This window comes from Hypanus sabinus, chromosome 4, assembly GCF_030144855.1.
Source record: "Hypanus sabinus isolate sHypSab1 chromosome 4, sHypSab1.hap1, whole genome shotgun sequence".
NCBI lineage: Eukaryota > Metazoa > Chordata > Chondrichthyes > Myliobatiformes > Dasyatidae > Hypanus > Hypanus sabinus.
The window spans coordinates 42099227-42119048 of NC_082709.1; the positions used below are offsets into that span (position 1 = coordinate 42099227).

General features: G+C 42.3%; 1 protein-coding gene across 1 annotated transcript in view; it reads right to left on the minus strand.

Moving 5' to 3' along the window:
• Positions 1-803: 803 nt before the first annotated feature.
• Positions 804-19822, minus strand: part of LOC132393598 (uncharacterized) — a 115487-nt gene continuing 96468 nt past the window's right edge. The window contains exon 3 of the mRNA XM_059969051.1: positions 804-1184. Within this exon, the coding sequence (XP_059825034.1) occupies positions 804-1184 (381 nt within the window). The remainder of the gene's footprint in view (positions 1185-19822) is intronic.

A 19822-nucleotide genomic window follows, 5' to 3' on the forward strand; every position in this document is an offset into this window, starting at 1 on the left:
CGGTGGAGGTGTTGTCCACCTGGGGGGAAACCTTTCCATACGAAGGTGTAACCCATCCCTTCCCCTGTTAAAGAGACTCCATCCAGGAGCCTGGTCTCATTCAGGGCAGCAATGTTGATGTTGTAGCACCTCAGCTCAGCAGCGATCAAGGCTGTTCTCCGGTGAGGTCTGTCAGAGAAGCCATACAAGTCCAGGAGAGACCTTACATTCCATGTTGCCAGTTTTAAGTTGTATTGTTTCTTATTTCAACCGCAATAGTGGAATAGCCCGATAGACACGGTAACCTATCCAGGTGAGTGATTGAATGAGCAATTTTTAGGCCACCTTTTCAAGGCCCTTCCACAATTGGCGTGAGCAACACGGTCCCTAAATAGGGCTGCTCAGTCGCTCAGGGATCGGCTGAAAACAGCCGCCACACAGTCCCAGCTGCTAGCAACCAAATACCCTGTGCCACTGCCGTGCAGGGTTCTGACTAGAAGCTCCCAGTCCATTTGTACCTGCTCCCATTGCCAGATGCCCCATTGCCGTCAGACTTCAACCGTATGTAAGGTTCGGGTATTGTTCACCATCGTCAGGGGTGGAGACCTGCGCAAAGAAGATATTAAAGTGCCACAGGGGTGCTCCATCCCCAGATGAGGTAAATCCCGGTGGCAAGGGTGAACCCAGGACAATTGGTCCCACATTTTGGCTGCAGGAGGTTGCCGGGTCCTTGGTCTGTTAAGGCCCGCTTATTGCGTGTCGCCAGCACGTTGCTTTTCTGTCAGCTACCAGTCTCGACAGCTACCACAAGGCAGTGTGGCTATTTACCCATAGCTGGGACAGTGGTTGACAGGCGCCAGGGCGTATCCACACAGTGGTGGGCCTGCACGCCACATCTCTGGGGCCCACTGCTGCTCCGAGATCCCCTGTAGTTTAGCCTGGGACTGTAAGATACCCAGTTTCCGCGTGTGGCCCTGGGGAGGCACTGCAGGCGTCTTGGTGGTGGAGAGGCTCTGGACTGGCAGGAGGAGGCTTACACACTCGGCTCCTCTTTCCACCCTCTGTTGAGAAGGCCAGCTGGCAGTGTGCGAGTAGAGTATTTGCTCAGAGGGTGTGTGAGAAGCGTCTGGAGCAGTAGTGTAGTAGTGCTTGTAGTTAGTGAATGTTGCATGCTGTATGCCGCATAGTGCTCTCTCCTTAACAACCTACGGAACATAGAACAATACAGCACAGTACAGGCCCTTCGACCCACAATGTTGTGCCAACCCTAAACCCTGCCTCCCATATAACCCCCCAACTTAAATTCCTCCATATACCTGTCTAGTAGTCACTTAAATTTCACTAGTGTATCTGCCTCCACCACTGACTCAGGCAGTGCATTCCACGCACCAACCACTCTCTGAGTAAAAAACCTTCCTCTAATATCCCCCTTGAACTTTCCACCCCTTACCTTAAAGCCATGTCCTCTTGTATTGAGCAAAGGCGCTGGGTGTCCACCTTATCTATTCCTCTTAATATCTTGTATATCATGTCTCCTCTCATCCTCTTTCTCTCCAGGGAGTAAAGCCCTAGCTCCCTTAATCTCTGATCATAACGCATACTCTCTAAATCAGGCAGCATCCTGGTAAATCCCCTCTGTACCCTTTCCAATGCCTCCACATCCTTCCTCTAGTGAGGCGACCAGAACTGGACACAGTACTCCAAGTGCAGCCTAACCAGAGTTTTATAGAGCTGCATCATTACCTTGCGACTCTTAAACTCTCTCCCTTGACTTATGAAAGCTAACACACCATAAGCTTTCTTAACTACCCTATCTACCTGTGAGGCAGCTTTCAGGGATCTGTGGACATGTACCCCCAGATTCCTCTGCTCCTCCACACTACCAAGTATTCTGCCATTTACTTTGTACTCTGCCTTAGACTTTGTCCTTCCAAAGTGTACCACCTCACACTTCTCTGGGTTGAACTACATCTGCCACCTCTCAGCCCACTTCTGCATCCTATCAATGTCTCTCTGCAATCTTTGACAATCCTCAACAATATCCACAACACCACCAAATTCTGTGTCATCTGCAAACTTACCAACCCACCCTTCTACCCCCACATCCAGGTCTTTAATAAAAATCACAAGAAGGTCCCAGAACAGATCCTTTTGGGACACCACTAGTCACAACCCTCCAATCCGAATGTACTCCCTCCACCACAACCTTCTGCTTTCTGCAGGCAAGCCAATTCTGAATCCACCTGGCCAATCTTCCCTGGATCCCATGGCTTCTGACTTTCTGAATAAGCCTACCTTGTGGTTCCTTTCAAATGCCTTACTAAAATCCATGTAGATCACATCCACTGCACTACCCTCATCTATATGCTTGGTCACCTCCTCAAAGAACTCTACCAGGCTTGTTAGACATGATTTGCCCTTCACAAAGCCATGCTGATTGTCCCTCATCAGACCATGATTCTCTAAATGCCCGTAGATTCTATCTCTAAGAATCTTTTCCAGCAGCTTTCCCACCACAGACGTAAGGCTCACTGGTCTATAATTACCCAGACTATCCCTACTACCTTTTTTGAACAAGGGGACAAAATTCACCTCCCTCCAATCCTCCGGTACCATTCCCGTGGACAACGAGGACATAAAGATCCTCGCCAGAGGTTCAGCAATCTCTTCCCTCACCTCGTGGAGCAGCCTGGGGAATATTCCGTCAGGCCCCGGGGATTTATCCGTCCTAATGTATTTTAACAACTCCAACACCTCTTCTCCCTTAATATCAACATGCTCCAGAACATCAACCTCACTCATATTGTCCTCACCATCATCATGTTCCCTCTCATTGGTGAATACCGAAGAGAAGTATTCATTGAGGACCTCGCTCACTTCCACAGCCTCCAGGCACATCTTCCCACCTTTATCTCTAATTGGTCCTATCTTCACTCCTATCAACCTTTTGTTCTTCACATAATTGAAGAATGCCTTGGGGTTTTCCTTTACCCTACTTGCAAAGGCCTTCTCATGCCCCCTTCTTGCTCTCCTCTGTCCCTTCTTAATCTCCTTTCTTGCTACCCTATATTCCTCAATAGACTCATCTGATCCTTGCTTTCTCATGCTGCCTTCTTCCATCTGACTAGATTCTCCATCTCACTTGTCACCCATGGTTCCTTCACCCTACCATTCTTTATCTTCCTCACCGGGACAAATTTGTCCCTAACATCCTGCAAGAGATCCCTAAACATCGACCACATTACATAGTCCATAGTACATTTCCCTGCAAAACATCATCCCAATTCACACCCGCAAGTTCTAGCCTTATAGCCTTATAATTTGCCCTTTCCCAATTAAAAAATTTTCCTGTCCTCTCTGATTCTGTCCTTTTCCATGATAATGTTAAAGGCCATGGAGAGGTGGTCACTGTCCACCAGATGCTCACCCACTGACAGATCTGACCCGATTCGTTACCTAATACCGGATCTAGTATGGCATTGCACCTAGTCGGCCTGTCAACATACTGTGACAGGAACCCATCCTGGACACACTTAACAAACTCTGCCCCATCTAAACCATTGGAACTAATCAGGTGCCAATCAATATTAAGGAAGTTAAAGTCACCCATGATAACAACCCTGTTATTTTTGCACCTTTCCAAAATCTGCCTCCCAATCTGCTCCTCAGAATCTCTGCTGCTACCAGAGGGCCTATAGAATACCCCCAGTAGAGTAACTGCTCACTTCTTGTTCCTGACTTCTACCCATACTGACTCAAAAGAGGATCCTACTACATTACCCACCCTTTCTGTAGCTGTAATAGTATCCCTGACCAGTAATGCCACCCCTCCTCCCCCTTTTTCCCGCCTCTCTATCCCTTTTAAAATACTGAAATCCAGGAATGTTGAGAATCCATTCCTGCCCTGGTGCCAGCCAAGTATCCGTAATGGCCACTACATCATAATTCCATGTATGCATCCAAGCTCTCAGTTCATCATCTTTGTTCCTGATGCTCCTTGTATTGAAGTACACACACTTCAGCCATTCTACCTTACTACTTTTATACCCTTTATTCTGTTTCTCTTTCCTCAAAGCCTCTTTATATGTTTCTCTCTTTCTTTTTACAATATTTTTATTCAGAAGAAAAAAAACAAGATTTACAGAGTGCAACACATAAATACAACTCAACATAACTTGTGTACATTCATATATTGTAATAAAATTGATCAAAATGTTATAGCATAACACATAAAGGTATGCCACTCTGTAATCAAAAATTTAAAGATAGGTCATACATCATAAAATAATTTTTTTTATATAAAAAAGTCAACCCCCTACCAACTACCAAAGAAAAAGCTGATGGATGATAATGGCTAATTAGGAAAAAAAACATATTCGCTTAAGAAGAGAAGATAAAAATATACATAAAAGTCAGTGCACTCTTAAACTTTATAAATTGGAAAAGTAATTTAGGAAAGGTCCCCAGATATCATATAAAGATTGTTTCGAATTTAAAACTGAGCAGTGGATCTTTACTAAATTTAAATAAGACATAATATCACGTAGCTATTGAAGATGTGTAGGAGGGGTAGACTCCTTCCATTTCAGCAAGATTGCTCTTCTTGCTAAAAGAGAGGTGAAAACTAAAACTAAAACTAGGTTAGGAGTATTTAAAGTTATATCTTCATTTGCAATAATAGCAAACAAGGCAGTAAGGGGATTTGGGTCAAATTGGACCCTAAAAAGTTGTGAGAAGGTATGAAATACTTCCCGCCAAAACTTTTCAATTTTAGGGCCAAACCAAAACATGAATTAAAGAGGCACCAGCAGAGTTGCATTTATTACAAAGTGGAGAAACATTCGGATAAAAACTGGACAGCTTCTGTTTAAAAAATGTAAGCTCTATGAAACACTTTAAATTGTAGAAGAGAATGATGAGCACAGAAAGATGATTTATTAACCCGCTTAAGAATTTTATTCCATCTATCATCAGAAATCTGACAATTTAGGTCATCCTCCCAAGCATTTTTTTATTTTATCTAAAATGTCTTGTCTAGAATCAATCAACAAGTTATAGATACCAGTAATAGAACCATTAACAAAAGGTTTTAAATTTAAAAGATCATCCAGTAAATTTTTATCAGGACCTATTGGAAAAATAGTTAATTGGAAAAGTAAGAAATCTCTAATTTGAAGGTATATGTAAAAATGTGTTTTTGGGAGTGCAAATTTAGTTGACAATTGACCAAATGAAGCAAGAGATCCTGAGATAAACAGGTCCCAAAAACACTTAATACCTAATTCATCCCGATCTTAAAGATTTTGTCAGTCATGGAAGGGATAAGAAAAAAATTAAGGAGAATGGGAGATGATAATGAAAAATTCACTAAACCAAAAAATTTCCTAAATTGAGACCAAATCCATAAAGTTTGCTTAACAATTATGTTATCTGTTATTTTATTTGCTGAAAAAGAAGAGTATGATCCAAGAAGAGAGACAATAGAGGAATTTCTTACAGAATTAACTTCTAAGGAGACCCATGATGGGCAATCTTTACAATAAATATAATAGGACCAGAAAGTAATATTCCTTATATTGGCAGCCCAATAGCAAAACCTAAAATTGGCTAGGGCTAATCCACCCATCTCTTTATTTCTTTGTAGGTAAACTTTACTTAAACAAGCTTGTTTATTATTCCAAATATAAGATGTTAAAATTGAATCTAAAGAATCAAAGTAGGTCTTAGGAATAAAAGTAGGTAAGGCCTGAAAAAGATATAAAAATTTAGGACGAATCTTCATTTTAATTGAATTAATTCAGCCAATTAGGGATAAAGAAAGAGGAGACCATTTAGAAAGCGTCTTTTTCACATAATTCAATAAGGGGTTTAAGTTTTCTTTAAATAAATTCTTAAAGTTTTTAGTAATTGTTATGCCTAGATATGTTAATTAACTTGTAACAACTTGGAATGGAAATTTGGCGTTTGATGACATTAGGTCATTTAAAGGAAATAGCTCACTTTTATGTAAGTTCAATTTATATCCTGAGAAAGAACTAAACTGGGAAATTAAGGAAAGAACCGAAGGTAAAGAAGTTTCAGTGTTAGAGATAAAAAGTAAAATATCATCAGTGTATAACGAAATTTTATGAGTCATACCTTCACTTAGTAATCCAGAAATATCCTTCGATTCTCGAAGTGCTATTGCTAAGGGCTCTATAGCTAAAGCAAAATGTAAAGGACTAAGAGGGCAACCTTGTCTAGTTCCCTGCTGTAATTTAAAGGGCTTAGAGATTTGAAAGTTAGTAATAACCTGAGCGGTAGGAGACAAGTAAATTAATTTAACCCAATGAATAAAATTGGGCCCAAAATTAAATTTTTCTAAGGTCTTAAAAAGATAATTCCACTCAATCCTATCGAAGGCTTTTTCTGCTGTTACGTACCCGTGACATATGACGGTGATACCTTTGTCACGTGACTGGGGTTGAAGCTATACTGGACTTGATGTAATGGTCTTGTGATGGTGGAGTGACATCATTTTCCTGCCAGTAGAGGTCATGTGATAGGTTTTTTTTACAAGGTATAAAAGGAGGACCCCTCCCTGTGAGGAGGGGCAGTTCGTGGCTGGATTTGCCATGTTGACTTCATGCCACTGCGTGACTTAATGTTATGATGCAGCTTAGTTGAAGGATGAAGTTTTATCTAATGCCTAAAGTTTAAAAGGTCATTGCCAGCAGTTTCTTTACAATACTGCTAGTTGAGAATCAGTGGAGAGTGAAGATCGGAGTTTGGGAGTTAAAAGATCGAGGGAAATCGATTTCGATGGTGAAACAGGTTCAACCTTGGTTGATCCTCAATCGGAAGGAATTCGTTGACCGTTCACATGTTAATCCCTGTGAAATAGCAGAAAGGATTGGAAACAGTTTTGAAAAGGAAAGGTCAGTGCCTTTAAGCTGTTCCATCTCCATCTTCGTGGGAAAAGTAGTTCGCCTGGGAATTGCAACATCACGACGTGAAAGAGAATTTAAATCATCTTAAAAAGTCTCTCCCTTAAATGGACTGTGAGCATTTTGAACTTTTGCAATACTACTTTGAAGAACTGTTTTTGCAACATCGCTTTAAGAACTGTTTAAGCTTCATTGCTTTAAGAACTGTTTAAGCTGCCGCACAGCAGCTGATTTCCGGTTATGTGAGTGGTTTGTTTACTTTTGGGGGGTTTGTTTTCAGTTTTTAATAAATGTGTTATTGGTTATAAGAACCCCTGCCTAACTCATATATTTATTGTTGCTTGAATCCGTAACACTGCATCTAAGGATAATATACACTCTGATATTTTTTTGGATGGTGAATATATCACATTCAATAACCAACATATATTAAACAGTGAGTAATGATTTTTAATAATCCTGTCTGGTCATGTGATATAATAGATGATAAAATATTTTCAAGTCTTCGAGCTAAGATTTTGGATAAAATTTTTGCATCAACATTTAATAAAGAAATCGGTCTGTATGAAGAACATTCAGCTGGATTTTTATTTTAAGAATAAGAGAAATAAAAGCTTCATAAAAAGATTGAGGGAGTTTACCTGATTTAAAGGACTCTGATAAAACAGAGGATAAATAAGGTGTAAGTAACGTGGTGAAAGTTTTATAAAACTCCCCAGGAAAGCCATCAGGTCCTGGGGTCTTACCAGAATGTAAAGCCCATATAGCCTCAGCCACTTCTTCATTGGAAATAGCCTGATCTAACTGTGTTAGGCTATCAGTGGACAATGTAGGAATATTGATATTACTGAAAAAAGCATTCATATAGTTATCATCTGAAGAAGAGTCAGACTGGTACAACTTAAGGTAAAAGTCTTTAAATACATTGTTAATTTCAGAATGGTCAGATATCTTAGTACCATGGTCTTTAAAAATTTCTGTGATTTGACGATTAACTGTAAAAGATTTTAAGCGATTTTAAGCCTCTTTATATGTTAGATCTGGTTTTACTCCATGCACTATACTTGCAGCTCTCGCATGACCTTTATCCTCCTCCACCTCACTATCTGCTCTAACACTCTGGTTCCCCTCCCCCTACAAATCTAGTTTAAACCCCCCAGAGCAACAACAGCAAACCTTCCCACAAGGATGTTAGTCCCCCTCCAGTTCAGATGCAACCCGTCCTGTCGGAACAGGTCCCACCTTACCTGGAACAAGGCCCAATTGTCCAGAAACATGAAGCCCTCCCTCCTGCACCAACACCTTAGCCACGTATTTAGCTGCATCATCTTCCTATTTCTAGCCTCACTAGCACGTGGCACAGGTAGCAATCCTGAGATTGCAACCCTGGAGATCCTGTCCTTCAACTTTGCACCTAACTCCCCAAATTCTCCTTGCAGGACCTCCTCTTTTATTACCACTATTTGTCTCCTGCAGATCAGCCAATGCATTATCCATGCTGCTACCTTTCTTGTAATACCATGGGCTCTCATCTTGTTAAGCAGCCTCAAGTATGATACCTTGTCAGAGGCTTTCTGAAAATCCAAATACACAACTTTTGCTTGTTATTTCCTCAAAAGGTTTGAATAGATTTGTCAAGCAAGATTTTCCCTTGAGGAAACCATGCTGACTTTGGCCTATTTTATCACATGTCTTCAAGTATGGTGAGAACTCATTCTGAGCAACAGGCTCCAACATCTTCCCAACCACTGAGGTCAAGCTAACTTGCCTATAATTTATTTCCCTTCTTCTGCTTTCCTCCTCTCTTGAAGAGTGGTGTGGTATTTGCAATTTTCCTGTCCACTAGAACCATGCCAGAATCTAGTGATTCTTGAAAGATCATTCCCAATGTCTCCACAATCTTCCTAGTCTCCTCCTTCAGAACCCTGGGCTGTAGTCCATCTGATCCGGGTGACTTACCTACCTTCAGACCTTTCAGCTTCCCAAGCACCTTCTCCCTAATAATACCAATTGCACTCACTTCTGCCTCCTGTCACTGTCAAACTTCTGGCATATTGTTAGAGTCCACCAGAGTGAAAATGAATGCATTTTCAATTTATTTAGTTTGTTCACCATTTCCCTAGTCCCAATCAATATCTACTCACATCACTTTTTTATTCTTTATATATCTGAAAAAAAATTTCATCTTTACCCTTCAAATAGCTTTTTAGTTGCCTTTTTGTTGGCTTTAAAAGCTTCCCAATCCTCTAACTAATTTTTGTTTCATTATATGCCCTCTGTTTTGCTTCTATGTTGTCTTTGACTTCCCTTGTCAGTCACGGTTGCAACATCCTGTTATTAGAATATTTCTTCTTCTTTGGGATGCGTATATCCTGTGCCTTCTAAATTGCTCCCAAAAATTCCAGCCATTGCTGTCTTGCCATCATCCTTCCTAGTGCTGGCATTCATCAACAGTGGGATTGAGTTTAAGAGCCATGAGGTAGTGTCACAGCTATATAAGACCTTGGTCAGATGCCATTTGGAGTAGTGTATTCATTTCTGGTCACCTCACTACAGGAAGGGTGTAGATACTATAGAGTGTGCAGAGATTTTTAAGGATGGTGCCTGGATTGAAGGGCATATCTTATGAGAACAGATTAAGTAAACTTGGCCTTTTCTACTTGGAGCGTTGGAGGATGAGAGATGACCTGATAGAGGTGTAAAAAATGATGAGGGGCATTGATCGTGTGGCTAGCCAGCGACTTTTTCCCAGGGCTGAAATGGCTAACACAAGGGGGCATAGTTTTAAGGTGCTTGGAAATAGGGATAAGTTTTTCACACAAAAAGTGGTGGGTGTGTAGAATGCACTGCCAATGGCGGTGGTGGAAGTGGGTACAATAGGATCCTTTAAAAGCCTTTTAGATACGTACATGGAGCTTATAAAAATAGAGGGCTATGCGGTCGGGAAATTCTAGGCAGTTTCTAGAGTAGGTTACATGGTTGGCACAACATTATGGGCCGAAGGGCCTGCAATGTGCTGCAGATTTCTATGTTCTATGTACTATACTGGAGATCCGCCTTTCGGCTAACTCCCAAAATTCTCTCTTCAAGACCTCATCCTTTTACTTATCTATGTCGTTTGTACCAATATGTACTATGACTTCCCTGACCCTTTAGGATACCATGTACATAATCCAATCCGTCCCTGACTCTCCCCCGGGAGGCAACATACCATCAGCGTGTCTTTTTCACACCTACAGAATTTTGTGTCTTCTCCTCTTATGATGGAATCCCCAATCACTACTGCAGTACCCTTCTACCCCTCCTTCCCTTCTGAGCCACAGCACCAGACTTATGGCGGCTCCCCCTAGAAGATCGTGCCTCTCGGCATTATCCAAAGCGGTTTACTGATCATTGAGAGAATAGCCACAGAGGTACTCTGCTCTGGCTGTCTATTTCCTTTCCCTCTCCTGACAGTTACCCTGGTACCCGCCTCCTGCAACTTAGGGGTGACTATCTCCCTGTACCTCCCATCTATCACCTCTTCATTTTCCTGTTAGAACTGAAGGTCGTTGAGCTGCAGCTGCAGAACCAATCAGAGGAAGGATAAAGGGGGGAGGGGCTAAGCATGAAAGAACTGTAGAGATAAAGGAGCAGAAAGGTGAAAGGGGAGAGAGGCAGAGAGGGACCTAGGATGCGGGGGGGGGGGGAGGGGAGGGGGAGGGGGAGGGAATTACCGGAAATTGGAGAATTCAATGTTCATTCCACCAGGCTGGAGGCTACACAGACGGTAGATCAGGTGTTGCTCCTCCAACCTGAGTTTGGCCTCATCATGGCAGTAAAGGAGGCCATGTATGGACATATCCAGATGGGAATGAGAGGCAGAGTTGAAGTGGGTGGCAACCGGGAGGTCCTGTCTATTGTGACGGACGGAGCAGAGGTGCTCGACAAAGCAGTCCCCCAATCTGCGTCGGGTCTTGCCGATGTAGAGGAGGCCGCATCGGGAGCACCGGATGCAATAGACGACTCCAGCAGACTCGCAGGTGAAGTGTTGCCTCACCTGGAAGGACTGTCTGGGGCCCAGAATGGTGGTAAGGGGGGAGGTGTGGGGACAGGTGTAGCATTTGCGCTTGCAGGGATAAGTGCCAGGTGGGAGTTCTGTGGGGAGGGACATGTGGACCAGGTAGTCGCGGAGGGAACGGTCCCTGCGAAAAGCTGAGAGGGGCAGGAAGGGAAAGATGTGCTTGCTGGTGGGGTCCTGTTGAAGGTGGCGGAAGTTGCGGAGGACAATGTGTTGGATCTGGAGGTTGGTGGGGTGGTAGGTGAGGACAAGGGGAACCCTGTCCCTGTTGTGGTGACGGGAGGATGGGTTAAGGGCTGAAGTGTGGGAAGTGGAGGAGATGCAGGTGAGGGCATCTTTGATGACGCCAGAAGGGAAACCACGATCCTGAAAGAAAGAGGACATTTGAGAAGTCCTGGAACGGAAAGCCTCATCCTGGGAGCAGATGTAGCAGAGATGGACGAACTGGGAATAGGGAATGGAATTTTTGCATTGGGCAGGGTGGGAAGAGGTATAGTCAAAATAGTTATGGGAGTCAGTGGGTTTGTAGAAGATCCCTCTCTGCCCCTTTCCCCTTTCAACTTTCTGCTCCTTTATCTCTACAGTTCTTTTATGCTTATCCCCTCCCTCTTTTATCCTTCCTCTGATTGGTTCTTCACCTGGCGCCTCTATCCCTTCCCCCTCCCCTCTATTATTGGGCTTCGGCCCTCTCTTCCCCCCCATTCCTGATGAAGGGTCTCAGCCCGAAACGTTGGCTACTCTTTTCTCACGGATGCTGCCTGACCTGCTGAGTTCTTCCAGCATCGTGTACGTATTCTTCCCCACTCTAATACTGGCCCGCTACAACAATGGCCATCCTAAGATGACCATGTTTCCAAAAAATGATGTTAATCATTAAAATACTAATCTTAATATGTAAATGATATCTTCTGTATAACCAATAAATAAGCTGCAAAAGATTACAGTTTTAAAGATTATATATAAATATTTATTTCACTGTCTTCTCTTATTTGGAATGTAGGTACAAAATTATGTGCCCAGAGGAGTATGAAAATGATTTGCATATTAAATATCAATATTAATTTGAGTACAGCATGAAATGATGTTCTGATATTGCAGTCATTGATGAGACTTGTTAGCAGAAAAAACACGACTGGCAGCTCAATATTCTGGGGTTCCTTTGTTTTAGATGTGACAGAGCAGGACGGATGGTGTTACTAATCAAGGAAAATGTCACGGCAGTGCTCAATCAGGACAGACTGGAGAACTCATTTTGTGAGGCATTATGGGTGGAACTGTGAAATAAGAAAGGTATGACCACATTAATGGGGCAATATTACAAACCCCCCCCAACAGTCTGAAGGATTTAAAGGAGCAAATTGTAGAGAGATCACAGACTGTTGTAAGAAACATAAGATTGTTATAGTAGGTGATCTTAACTTTCCACATATTGGCTGGGACTCCCATACTGCAAAAGGACCAGATGGGATAGAGTTTGTCACATGTGTTCAGGAAAGCTTCCTCAATCAGTATGTAGAAGTCCCACTGTAAGAGCATGCGACCATGGAATAAAGGGAAGGGGTGGAGCACCAAAGGGAGATGATGGGCAGGTAAGGAGATAAGGTAAGCGAGGGAAACGGAAATGGCGAATGATGACGGGAAGGGCAATTACCAGAAGCTCAAGAAATTGACGCTCGTGCTATCTGGTTGGAGGCTACCCAGACAGAAAGTAAGGTTCTCCTCCTCCAACCTGAGTATGGCCTCATCACTGCTGTAGCGGAGGCCTTGGACTAATATGTTGAAATGGGAATGGGAAGTAGAATTGAAATAAGTGACCAGCAGGAGATCTTTACCCTCTCGTATCAGATTCTCCATTCTCCAGTCCTTTACCTCTTTCACCATTCATCGTCCTTGCTCTTTACTTCACCCCTCCCCCCCTCCTGGTTTCACCTATCACCTGCCACCTTGTCCTTCTTCCCCCACCTCACCTTACTTTGACTTTTCTTTTTTTTTCCTGTCCCGATGAATGGTCTTGGCCCAAAACCTCAACTGTTTACACTTGTCCACATGTGCTGCCTGGCTTGCTGAGTTCCTCAAGCATTTTGTGTCTGTTGCTTGGATTTCCGGCATCTGTAGATTTTCTGCTGTGTGTTGGGTGGGACATGAGGGGAAAATTCTTCATTCAAAGAGCTGTGAGGCTATGGAATGAGCTGCCAGCAGAGGTAGTGGATGAGAGGTCGATTCCAATGCTTAAGTGAAGTTTGGATAAGTACGTGGATGGTAGGGGTTTGGAAAGGTATGGGGGTAGGCAGCTTCCATGGATTCAGCATGAACTAGATGGGATGAAGGGTCTGTTTCTGTGCTGTACTTTCCTATGACTTGTAATAGCCAAAGTAATTATTCAAATACACACTAAAATGTAAAGCTTTGATCGCCTTTGTTAACCTTCATGTGCCTTTAAGAGTGGTGTATTTGTAACTTGATTGTTCAGGTAATTGTTATATTCAATGCCTGAAAGCTCTATTTCTATTTCAACAATCAACTTGCCAATTTCAGGTTAATTTAACCATCCAATTGGTCTCTAGGTATTTAGCTGAACCAATCTCTTGGGCAGGGTATGCAGAGGATAGAGTAAATTAGATGTAAGCAACATTCACAATAAAATGTGGTTATAGTTTAACATTTATTAAATGCTTATAAAAGTTTATGACAGTCATTAAACATTATTATGTGCACTACAGTAGCGTAGAGGTTAGAGTGACGCTCTTACAGCTTGGGGGTGTTCTGGAGTTCGGAGTTCAATTCTGGAGATGTTCTGTAAGGAATCTCTATACATCCTCCCCTTGGAATGCATTGGCTTCCTCCCAGATGATCCAGTTTCTTCCCACAGTCCAAAGACACACTGGATGGTTAATTGGTCATCGTAACTTGTCCTGTGATTAGGTTAGGGTTAATCAGGGTTGTGACTTTGCTGGGATGGTGTTTCTAGAAGGGCTGCAAGGGCCTACTCCACCCTGTATTGCCAAATAAATAAATTTAGAAACAATGTATTTGAGAATTAGCTCTCATCACATGTGATGGAAAATGCTTAAAAGGTAACTCACAATCTGATTGACTACTTAATTCCCACAAACGGCATCTGACAATTAATTCCGAAGGATTCACATGTATCTCCTTCATAGGATCAGAGATGCCAGATTGTGCACAGCCCACCACCTGGGCTCAACCCCTGTGGTGCCATTGCAGCTGTACTACCTTCTTATGGTCCTGTGTCTTTCATTAGCCACGGCGCTTCAGTTCTATGACCATCTGCAAATAATCTGAGTGGTGAGCAGGTCTGTAGATGCACATCCTTACCAACTTTCCCCAGCAACCACATCCCATCACCACCCTCAATACCACCCCTAACAATCTTTATCAAAGAAGCAAAGTCACCAAGAATCCTGTCCAGCATTACCTTCTAACGAAGATTGGCAACCACATTCAAACGAATTGCACTGCACCATGGCCAGTGTAAGGCTGAGGGGCCAGCTTGGTCCTTACATCGAGTAAATCATAAAACTCCCCTGAACTCACTAATAGAGAGACAATTTAATGCTTCTAGCCGAAATTAAATCTGACAAGTTAGCTAACAAGATGAAATTCCCAACAGTTCTTCTAAACCAGAAGGAACATTTCCTTCTAAGCATCTGTGTAACTTTTAAAAGTTTTTAGTCACTGTATCAAATTCAATGTATGGGTCTAATTAGAAACATATTGTCACTGGTTATGCACATGAGATAAATAAATGAATCTTAATCTGACTTGGCACAGTGCACTGTTTTCTTAAGACTCCATTATTGCTAGGTTCCATGAGTTTAGCGTATATTAAAAAATAATTTCACTAATACAATCCTTGACTTCATGTTCGTAAGATATATTACATGCACAGTACGATATTAAAGGAAATCTGAGCTCATAGAATTAAACTAAACTAAATTGCACCATTTTTTAAAGAAAATAAATACCTCTGTCTTCAGTTTAATGGGTTATGTAGCAACAGTGTTGGTAAGAAATGATTGGTCAGCTCTTCTAACTAATTAAGAAGGCTTGAAGGATATAGCCAGAAAATCAAAGGTAGTAGAAACATTCTTTACATGGGAGGCTAACAAATATTGCCTGTAATATTCTGAGAGAATAGTGATGCATAATACACAGTGGTCTGTTGAGAACTGAGCTGATACAGCCATAGATTCTCCCCTTCACCCAACTACAATATTTAGCATTACAAACACCTTTAATGGAGGCTCATTGTTATAAGTGAGAATTGATCAGTAAGATGCAAAAAAGTTCGAGACACCAGAGCCTAACAAATAGTTTCACGGAAGATCTGGAGGCTTCTCTGCTGTGCTCTTGCTGATGAGGTCACTGTGGGATTTGTAGCTGACATTGCAGGGCTTCTACTGGATGATGTTATTCCATGGGAGAGGAGCACCACTAGGTATATGGCGCTGCAGAGTCCAGAAGGAAAGGAACACATCAGCAAGGAAGCATGTGGCCAAAAAGCCAGCTTGTACACATTAGTTCAGTTCTAGGAAAAGTTTCAAGATACTACTGGAGCACATTACTTAGGTAATGAAAGGTAGACATGGCAACTGAGTGACTTCCTGCCTGAGAGGTCCAAGGTGTGTGATCAAAGAAAAAAAATGTCAAATAAAGCCACAACGACATCAGATTCTTTTGTTGATTTGACTGCTTATCTCGATATTCTGTATCACTGTAAGATATAGGAGCAGAATGAGGCCATTTGGCACATTGAGTCTGCTCCACAATTTCATCATGGCTGATCCATTATTCCTTTCAGCTCCAATCTCCTGCCTTCTCCCCGCGTCCCTTCATGCCTTGACCAATCAAGAATCTATCAACCTTGCCTTAAATATTCGTAATGATGTGTCCTCTACAGCTGCCTGTGGCAATGAATTCCACAGATCCACCACTCTCTGGGGAAATTCCTCCTCATCTCCGTTCTAAGAGGATATCCCTCTACCTTGAGGCTGTGTCCACTGGTCTGAGATTCTCCCACCATAGAAAATATCCTCTCCACGTCACTCTATCCAGACCTTTCACCATTCAATTGGTTTCAATTAGGCACAATATGGCCGGATTTTCAACATGCTGTGCTTGGTTACTTACACTACAACAGCAGCACATTTCAGACCCAAAAACTTTACTGCCAAAAAGGGCAAAGGAAATGGGACACTACCACCTGCAGGTGCCCCTCCAGGTCTTTCTCCTAGCTAACTTTGAAATGCATCATCATTCATGCCCAGTAAAACTATGACTATTCTGAACAATCTTAGGGTGAAATTGGACTACATGCTGCCCTTCCATGGCTACTTGAGGTATATAGCTTCTAAGACAAAGACAAACACCTAATTCACAAACTGGGGAACACCAATGTCAATACGTTAAAGGTCAACAATGGCAGCCATTAATTCTGCAGATTGGCACCTGAAGTAGCCATAGTCAATTTGCTTTAACCCCTGTCCTCCCCAATGACCTGGCTACCTGTGTGTCACATACCTGCTCCTTCAACCAATCATGGCACTGTTGCAGATGCAATGAACCAAGGAGGAAAATTGCTTCCCCATCCTTCAGGACCTCAGCAGTGTCCCTCATCAGTGTTCACACAAACATTTTTGGACATATATTTCACAACAATCCATCTCCATCCTTGGTGATGCACTGAATGTCAACTGAGGTTTGTGATAAGTCACCAAAAAAAAGATAAAATAAGATGCAGTTCTTTCCTTCTGCTGCAGGCAGAATCACAGAGTGACAAAGTAGCAACAAAGGAGGCAATGTTACCCATTGAGTTCATCCTAACCCGTTGTAAGAGTGATCGATCCAACCCCATGTACTCACTTCATCCTCCTAACCCTACAGATACTTTGCTTTCAGGTACATATTCAGATCTCCTTAGAACACTAGAAATAAATATCCCTCCACTCCACTGATTCGCACTTTTCCAGACCCTACCCATTCACTATGGAAAAAAAAATTCCTCATGTTACTTTTGCTAAGCCCTTCCATCCTTTGTCTCTGGTTCTTGATCTGCCATCAATGTTTCTCTCTATCCACTCTGCCTATACCCTCCATAATTTTAAAACCTTTATTGGATCTCTTCATAACCTCTTTTATTCCCAGGAGACTTCCACGGCCTTCTCTATCTTCTCCACATAAATCAAGTTCACCCCTGGAATAATTTTGATAAATCTGTGCTCCCTCTAAATTCATTGTTTCTTTCCCGAAGTGTGATGTCCACAATGGCATACAGCCATTGTAAGGTGAAAAGCTGGAAATGTGAAATAAAAACAGAATATGCCAGAAATAACACAGCAGATCAGACATCATCTGCAGAGAGACAAAGATAACTAATGTTTTATTTCTTTATTTAGAGATACAGTGTGGAATAGGCTCTTCCAGCCTTTTAAGCCTCACTGCCACCAACCCACCATTTAAAGCTAACCTAACTGCTAGACAATTTACAATGACCAATTAGCCTATTTACCATTATGTCCTTGATCTGTGGAAGAAACTGGAGCACCCAGAGGAAACTTACACATTCCATAGAAAGTTTGGTGACTTTTCATTAGACAAATAGAAGATCTGTGCCCTGAACTGTTAACTTTGCTGCTCTGTCCACAGCTGTTTCCTGTTGAGTTAAATATTTCTGTCACCTTCTGTATTAATTACTGGGCACATTACTTCAGTTGTGACAAAACAAATGTTTTATAAAGACTCTTGTTGTTGTACCCTATGCCTCTCTTTCTAAAGACCCAACTGTTGTACACATATACCCTGTTCCTGTTTCTTTATAGAGTTGTGTTTGGGTGGTGGGGTGGAGATACGTCTCTACCATAGAAGGCGTAAGTTCCTCTAGTCTTCAGGTCGGGCAAAGTGTAGCACCTGTTTATCTCCCTGAATAGGTTCTCATGGGAGCATTTGGTAGATGGTCATATAAGCAGCTGGTGCATATCACAAGTCCTGGCTATTTGACCACTGATACCAGACAGACAATCTCGGAAGATTATTGATAATGGCTGGGGGAGGGGGGGGGTCAACAATCTTGTAAAGATACTGTCCAGAATAAGGCAATGGCAAACTACTTTTGTGAAAAAACTTACCAAGAGCAATCATGGTCATGAGACCATGATCATCTATGTCACATGACATGACACATAATGATGACAATGCCCCTGAGTTAATTTTACCATCTCTATTCTTACCAAAATGTAATACTTCCATTTATTTTAGTGTTTAACTGTCTCTGCCATTATTTGGCCTATTTCATCAGCTTCTTTATCTTCTTGGAATCAATTATAATATCCCCAATGGTCTTAAGTTTGATGGTACTTACAAATCTGGAAATGATTCAAGATTGAAAGTTGTTTAATGTAATTTCCAGTACACAAGTGTAAAGGAAAATGAATTAATTGTTACTCCAGATCTGATGCAGCACAAAACAAAAGTGCAAGAAGATAAAGAACACAATATAAATGGACAAGATCGTTTATATACATAGATGTTCATAAAGTGATGCTAACACAGGAGTGTCTGTACATAAAATGATTCTGGCAGGAAATGATAGCATGGTGATAGTTGGGGTGGGTTAGTGGGTGGAGGTGTTTATCATCCTTACTACTTGGGGAAAGTAACTGTTTTTGAGTCTGATGGTCCTATCGTGGATGTTATGTAGCCTGATGGGAGTGGGACAAACGGTCTATGAGCAGGGTGGGTGAGATATTACTGGCCCTTTTACAGCACCATTCTGTGTATATGTCCTTGATGGCAGTGATGCGTTGCACAGTTTTGACTACCCATTGTACAGCTTTCCTGTATCGACAACATTAGTCAACCTTTAATCATCCCTTGGAGCACCACAAATACGCAGTCTGAAAAATAACATACTGTGACACTCTTGCAGGGGGGGGGGGGGGGGAGAGGTTGTGGTCGACAGCCCAGCCTTGCATTTCTAATGACCTGTACTGTTCATTGTTCTTGTGCTAATTTGTGGGATTATGGGAGGAAGTTCTAGTTCATCTATTGTTACATTTTAGCTTGGGTTATACAGTTATTTGCTTGTGTATTTGTGGGTCACCCTAATTGTAACCGAGATGTGTGATGGTCACCTCCCCAGTCTGTATGAAACTGGTTGGGTTCACTCTCTGGGTTATGGTGCCCGATCTGTTTTGTGTTTATCACAACAAAATGGTTGTTGAGTTCAACAAGCTTTCTCGTCTCTCATGTGAACCCAATGCTCACCACAATATCATTCCTATTTGCTAATTCTTGATTAACACATACAAAGTGCTGGAGAAACTCATAGGTCAGGTGGCATCTATGGAGGGAAATGAAGGAAGTGGCGTCAATGATTTGAGCCGAGAGCCTTCATCCAGACTGGAAAAAGAGGGGGAAAAGCCAGAATAAGAAAGTCTGTGGAGAGGGAGGTTACAAGCTGCCAAGTGATAGGTAAACCAGATGAAGAGTAAAGTAGGTGAGTGGGGGAAGGAAGGGGAAATGAAGTAAGAAGCTAGGAGGTGATAGGTGGAAGAAGTGAAGTCTGAAGAAGAGGGATTCTGATAGAAGAGGTCAGTGCACCATGGACAATAGGGAAGAAGGAAGGGCACCAGTGGCAGATGAGAAGAGGAGGAGGTGGTGAGAGGACACGGATGGTGAATGGAAAAAGGAAGAATCAGGAGGGGGTAGAAATTACTGGGCTTAAAAAGTCAATGTTCATGCCAATAGGTTGGAGGCTATCCAGGCAGAATATGAGATGTTGCTCCTCCAACCTGAGTGTGGCCTTATCATTGCAGTAGAGGAGACCATGGATCAACAT